The 6,647-nt window shown below is 48.1% G+C and overlaps 1 protein-coding gene across 2 annotated transcripts; it reads left to right on the top strand.

The window, feature by feature from the left end:
- Positions 1-1,051: 1,051 nt before the first annotated feature.
- On the top strand, positions 1,052-5,498 carry LOC110220221 (platelet glycoprotein VI-like). Of its 2 annotated transcripts, XM_021004192.2 has the most exons (5): positions 1,052-1,146; positions 1,452-1,487; positions 1,666-1,938; positions 2,695-2,979; positions 3,320-5,498. In XM_021004192.2, the coding sequence occupies exons 1-5, from the start codon at positions 1,113-1,115 to the stop codon at positions 3,454-3,456; spliced, it is 765 nt and encodes a 254-aa protein (XP_020859851.1). In that variant the 5' UTR covers positions 1,052-1,112; the 3' UTR covers positions 3,457-5,498. The 2 variants fall into 2 exon arrangements, with proteins under 2 accessions (XP_020859851.1, XP_020859852.1); XM_021004193.2 differs by lacking the exon at positions 1,452-1,487.
- The last annotated feature ends 1,149 nt before the right edge of the window (positions 5,499-6,647 follow it).

The raw sequence follows: 6,647 nt of genomic DNA on the forward strand, positions 1-6,647 counted from the left end.
CTTCTAAGTTGTCTTCGGCATTTGTGGGTGGAGAGGTCTGGAAGCCATCACAGCTGCCTGGGATTCAGTCCTCTGAGGCCTGCTCCAGGTTTTCGGTGGCCTGCACGGCCATGCCTCACCGCACTCCCCTGATAGCCCGGCACGATATACCTTTCCAATCAATCATCCAGAATGTCTTGGGCTGGCGATTTGGTTCACTCTGTCTTTTTGTGGGTTCTGCTGCTTTAGAATTTGTTTAGAGCCATTTTTTATGAGTATTTGGAGGGGTTTGGGGGACAGCTCAAGCACGTCACTGGTTTCACTCTGCCATATTGGCTCCGCCCCTGCTTCTAAATCTTTTCAAGGTAGGGAAGCCTAAGCCTCAGAGAGGGGAACTGGTTGATGGAGGTCACACAATTAGCAGGGCAAAGGTCCAGGACAGGAGCCCAGGTGTCCTGCTGCCCAGCTAGGAACTCTCTGTGTAGTCTTCAAGCTGTGGAGTGTCTTATCTCCTTCCTGGGAGGGGGTGTGTGGTGGGAAGCAGATGAGAGTCCTGTCTCATGGGGGTTTTCCTCTGACAAGATTGTGTCTGGACCAGAGAATAAGGGAACAGGAAAATAAGCTCCTCCACTCTCCTCCTCCCAGTCCTCCTGCCTCTCATTTGTCTTAGCACAGACTGGGCAGCTGAGGAAGGAGGTCTTGGGAGCCTGGGCTGGGCTGATGGCGGGATCTGGGAGAAGGAAAGGAAGGGAGGATTGCCTGGACCTCTGGGCTCTGATTCTTTTTCTGGGTCACTTCCCAAATTGGGGTTACAATGACTGATCAAAAGGACAAAGCAATAATTCCTTCCCCAACTCCACACTCTCCCCTTAAATTCCCTTCTGCTGTCTCCCCTCCCCTACTTGCTCCTGGCTGAGTTGAATGCATTTCGACCCCAAAGTCTGTGTTTGCTGTGTGTCCCTGGGCCTCCTTCTTGCACCTGACTGCCCTCCCCATCCCCACAAAACCCCACCCTCCTTCAACTGGAGACCACAAGGAAGAAGAAGCTGCTACTTCCCTTTCTTAACAAGGCTGAAGACTGGGAAACATTGCGGGATCCTCTGCCTGACCTTCTCTCCAAGGCTGGGGCTACCATGGGCCCTGCAGGCACTGCCCTGCTGTGCTTGGGTGAGTCCTGGGGAGGGAAATCCAAGAGGGCTCCAGGGACGGGGGCTCCTGTAGCTTTTACAGTGGTCTCACAGACCATTGTGGTCATTCCCCAGCCCATACATGCCTTTCACAGAAGCTCAGAGGGGGGACTGATTTTCTGGAGGCCCCAGTGAGTGGGGGGCAGGATCCAGGTCTCCTGAAACCCACCTAGTCCCTCTCAGTCCAGTCTCCAGGGCCAGGCTCTGGCTTCCTTTTTGTTTTGTCTCTAGGGCTGGGTAGGAAGGAAGTGGGGAGCCAGGTCTAATGGGGGTCTTCTCCAACAGGATTGTGCATAGGCCAAGGGATCAAGGAACAGGCAGGTGAACCCCTTCCCCCACCCTAAGCCCTTTTGCCCCTGATCCCCATTTGGCACAGACTGGGTGGCTGGGAAGGGAGGACTTCGGAGCCCTGCTGAGGCTAATGGGGGTGTCTATGGGGGGAGAGACTGGGATGGGGAGGGAGGACCCCCTGGACCTCTGGACTCTGATTCTCTTCCAGAGACATTCCTCAGACCCACCCTCGAGGCTGACTCAAGCCCTGTGATCCCGCAGGGGACACCCGTCACCCTCAGGTGCAAGGGACATCCTGGGGCTATTTGGTATTTTCTGATGAAAGGAGAAATTCAGTTCCAAGGTGTACTTGGAGAAAAGATGGAGGCTAACTTCCACATCCACTCCATGACAAGGGACACTGCAGGGAGTTACCACTGCTTCTATATGACCCTGTCTGGCTTCTCAGAGCTCAGTGAGCCCCTGGAGCTGGTGATGACAGGTGAGGCAGGACCCCCTAGCACCTGGCTCTACCCCTCAGCCAGGGTGGAGTCTGTGTCCCCAGCAGATTCCTCACCCCTCCCCCAATCTTCTGCTCCCTGCCCTCTGCCCCCAAGCCGAGCTGGGGCTTAGGAATTATCATGGTAGAGCCCTAACTCTCTGTAAAGGGGCCTGCAGTGTGTGTGTGTGTGTGTGTGTGTGTGTGTGTGTGTGTGTGTGTGTGTGTACTGGGGGAGAAGGGAGACAGAGCTGCACAGGAGATTTGGGGAGAGCACTTCAACCAATAGAGGGGTTCAGCTATCCATGGTTGTGGGGGAGGAGAAGACTGGGGAGAAGATCCTGGAGCTGACTGGGCAGGAGGATGCTGAGGACCCCTGGAGCCTACCAGGGAAGGAAGCTTCTGTCCTAAGCCTATGCACTGAGGCATCACAGCCCTCTCCTGCCCTCCTTCTCTCCTTGCTCTGCCTCAGGTCTTCTGCCTTGCTCCCCTTCTTTTGCCTCCTCCCTGCCCCCATCTGGGGCTGGTCCTTTTTGAGTGGGGGGTCTTATCCAATCTTGGGGCCTCATCTCTGTTCTCAGGACACAGGGCAGAGCTGAGGGGAGAAAGGATCTTAGCCTGGGCTCACTGGAGGCATGGAAGGGAAAATGAAGATGTTTTCCAGCCCATAACCATCCCCTGGAATGACAAGAGGAGAGGAGGACGGACCCAGGTTGAGGAAGGGCAGCACTGTCATCACTACCATGTCTTCTTCTCCAGGCTTCTATGACAAACCCTCCCTGTTGGTCGTGTCTATTCAGGAAGTGGCTGAGGGACAGATTGTGACTCTCTCGTGTCATTCGGAGCAACCATTTGATCAGTTCACCTTCTACAAGGAGAGAGGGGCCAATACCTCTCAGCTCCAGACAGTTTGGTTCTGGACAAACATATCCATTGTTTCTATGACCACTACTCAGGAAGGGACCTACCGATGCTACAGTTTTCACAGTCAGTATCCCTACCTGTGGTCGGCCTCTAGTGATCTCCTGGAGGTTAAAGTTGCAGGTGAGGAATTCCCCACCTGGACCCCTTCCACCCCACAAAGCCACAAGAGACTCCCCTGCTCCTTGGGCCCTGCAAGACAGGGACTGGGGTTGGAGTTGGTCTAACTTCAGAACTTCCCAAGATCTCTGATATGGGTGACAAAAGATAGGGTGGGGAATCTCACATCTTCAGAAAGGGGGAGCTCCCAGGGCCCTGCTGGGGGTGGTGGAGGTGGGGTGGACAGGGGCTGGCCTGGGGTCTGAGTTCTCTGTGGATGATGATATCTGGGCTCACATTTAATGTCACTTAGGAATAGGGAGCCCCTGTCTCTCTTGCAATGACAGCCTGCCCCTTACCCTAGATGCTGCCCCCCAAGATTACACCGTGGGCAATCTCATCCGCTTCAGCCTGGCTGGGCTGGTCCTCATCATTCTGGCCATCCTGTCGGTAGAGGCCTGGTATAGCTGGAGAGTGCTCCAAGAAGCAGCCCTTGCCTGAGAAACCAAGAGGGCAGAGCTGGAGTCTGGTGAACAGGTGGACACTCAAGTCATGGAGTCTCTGAAGGACAGTTCTGCAGAGTCTAGAGAGAGAAAGGAGAAGGATCTCAGTTCTGTTTGCCCTGGTGCCTAGCCTGGCTTCTCTTCCTTACAGATGATAATGCCTAGCCCTCCTTCCCCCTGCCTCAGCCTTCCTCTTCTTCTTTCTCCTCTTCCTTTCCCCCTTCTTCCCTCTTCTTTCTCCTCCTCCTCCTCCTCCTCCTCCTCCTCCTTCTCCTTCTCCTTTTCCTCTTTCTCCTCCTTCTCTTCCTTCTTCTTTTTCTTCTATGTGGGAGTGCTATGTGGTGATGGGTAGGGAAAGTGATTCTAAATAAAAAAGAAAACATAAATGAAGAAACTAAAATCCAAGATAGTTTTGTTATCATAGTGTTAAATTTAATTCACAGCTAATAAAACTAAACAATATGGAGTGTCTCAAAAGTTTTAGTATAGTTTTAAGCTTCAGTAACCTCAGAAATATAAATGCTGTAAACTTACCAAAATATCATTAAAATTTTAATTATTTCGTTTCTTTTACACTCATGTGATTTTGTGAATTTTGAAAACCATTTTAAATTTAAATTTAATTTTCTTCATGACACTATTTCAAACCAATGGGTCAGTAGAGAAGGTCTTCCCATTTGGTCCCCTTTATCTCTGGATCTATCTCCTTTAGACATTTTGCTGTGGGGTCATGTATGCATAAACCCAGCTTGTTGAATGATCTTGAGGCTAGGATTAAGTGTGCAATACTTTCAGTCACTGAGCAGCAGCTGATAAACATTTTTGCCAAGTTCAAAAATTGACTATAGTAATGTACAGTGCAAGATGGTGGTTATGCTGAATTTTAATAAGAAAGATATCAGTATCTTAAAGTGTATGTGATTACCCTTTCAAATGATGCTTTTTTAAGAAAGTTTTTAGCATTTACACTTCTGAAGTAATTAAGTCTTCAACCTGCACTAAGACTTTTGGGACAAATTCCAGTGGTTCCCTATTGCCTCTAGGTCCAAATATAAAATCCTCTGGTTTTTAAAGCCCTTTAAAACCTGTCCCCTTGCTACCTTTGTAATTTTCTTGCATTTTTCTCCCCACAACTCTATTATCCAGTGACACTGGCCTTGTTGGTATTTCTCACACAAGATACTTCATCTTTTGACAGTATCTTTTCATTGGCTGTCCCACCTGAATGGAATGTTCTTCCTTATCTCTGTCCCTGGCTTCTCTGATTTCCTTTAAGTCTCAGCTAGAATCTGATGTTTTGGGAGACGTGTTTCGTATTCCTTCCTTAATACCTTCCCTCTGAGATTATCTCTCTTCTATCTTTCCAGCTAGGTAGTGCAATGAACAGAGCATTGGAGTCTGGAAGAGCTCAGATCTGGTTTCATGCACTTACTAGCTATTTGACCCTGGGCAAATCATTTGTCCTCTGCCTGCCTCGCTTTGCTCAACTGTAAAAGGGAGATAATAGCACCTACCACCCAGGGTTATTGTGAGAATCAAATGAGATAATCTTTGTAAAGTTCTTAGCATGGTGCCTGGCACATAGTAGGCACTCAACATATCCTTCCTTCCTTCCTTCCTTCCTTCCTTCCTTCCTTCCTTCCTTCCTTCCTTCCTTCCTTCCTTCCTTCCCTCCTTTCCTTCTTCCTTCCTCTCTCTCCAGGCTGTACTCCTAACCCTCCTGGTCTTTCTTTACAATGCTCCAGAAACCTCTTCCCCCTGAAAACTCACTCCAGCCCTGGACTTCACATACTGGAAGTACCCTCCACCTCTTCAGCCTCTCTCTCTGATTGTCTGGTCCTTTCATAACCACCATCTTAGATAGGAGGAGGCCAGTCATGTCTTCATTCTTTTCCAGGCTATACTCGTGATTGTCCCATTCTTTCTCTACCAGGCTCCAGTTCTGGAGAGCAGGGACTGTCTGCTTGTATATGTGTTCTCAGCACCTAATATAATGCCTGGCACATATTAAGTGCCTAAAAAATTTCCGATTGACTTGAACTGACTTTACCCTTTTTATTTTTTCTTTGCACAACTAGCGTTCATGTTGTCTCCCCCATTGGTTTGTGAATCCTTTGAGGTCAGGTATTATTTTTGCTTTTTCTTTTTTATCCCTAGCACTTAATGTGCTTGGCACATAGTAAGAACTTCATAAATGTTTGTTGAATTGATTTGATTTGACCTGATATCACAGACATGACCTGTCCTGGAAGTAAGACAAAATAGAGGTCTCAAGCTCAGCCACAGCACAAAAGAAGGCAAGGGGAAGAGAAACACACACACACACACACACACACACACACACACACACACAGTCCATAGATAACTTACCAGGGATTGGTATCCTAGGTGAGACACACAAGAACACCACGTACATATCTAGGAAGCCTTCTGAGGCTGATGAAAATGCAGGCACACATCACTAATACTAGTCAATCCCTGAGGGTTCAGTCACCTCTCAGAGGCACAAAAAGTGCAAGGGCTATGTGCTAGTGGCTTCAGGGGTGGGCTGGCAATGCCAGCAGAAGTACCTTTCTTCTTCCTTGGTAAATTTCTCCACCACATTTCATGTGGAAGCCCAGGCTGGTTGCCCAATATAGCTCAACATCTAGCAGCCTGTTTGTGGGCACTTCATTAAAGCTGATGGCCAACCCATTGCTTCTGTCCATGATGCTGGTAGTTCTGTTATTTGGAGCCTAGTAGGAACACATCCAGTCACTTTTTTACCATACTCCTTCAAGACACAGCAAATCAGATTCATAGAATCTCAGAGTTGTGAGGGGCATCAGAGGCTTCTGGGTAATCTGTGCCAGAATAACTCACATCATCAACTGCCATTTTTATCAGACTGTCCCCACAGATATCTCAAATTAAACATGCCCAAGATAAAACTCATTGATTTAAATAAGAAGGAAATGAAGAAGATAAATAGAATTTTAGATAAGCTAGATATGATAGATATCTAGAGAGAACTGAATGGGAATAGAAAGGAATATACCTTTTTTCTCAACGGTACACAGTACCTTTACAAAAAATAACCATATATTAGGGCTTAAAAATTTTATAGTTGAATGCAAAAGAGCAGAAATAGTAAATGTATCCTTTTCAGATCATGATGCAATGAAAATTAAATGTAACAAGAAACTATGG

The sequence above is a fragment of the Phascolarctos cinereus genome, unplaced genomic scaffold, assembly GCF_003287225.1.
Source record: "Phascolarctos cinereus isolate Bilbo 61053 unplaced genomic scaffold, phaCin_HiC Scaffold_726;HRSCAF=1367, whole genome shotgun sequence".
NCBI lineage: Eukaryota > Metazoa > Chordata > Mammalia > Diprotodontia > Phascolarctidae > Phascolarctos > Phascolarctos cinereus.

What these genes read in the sequence shown, in the direction of transcription:
- LOC110220221 (XM_021004192.2), top strand. Translation starts at nt 1,113, where the DNA reads ATGGGCCCTGCAGGCACTGCCCTGCTGTGCTTGG. An exon ending in CCTGGAGCTGGTGATGACAG is followed by an intron (nt 1,939 to 2,694) that starts GTGAGGCAGGAC and finishes CTTCTTCTCCAG; the next exon opens with GCTTCTATGACAAACCCTCC. An exon ending in CCTGGAGGTTAAAGTTGCAG is followed by an intron (nt 2,980 to 3,319) that starts GTGAGGAATTCC and finishes CCCTTACCCTAG; the next exon opens with ATGCTGCCCCCCAAGATTAC.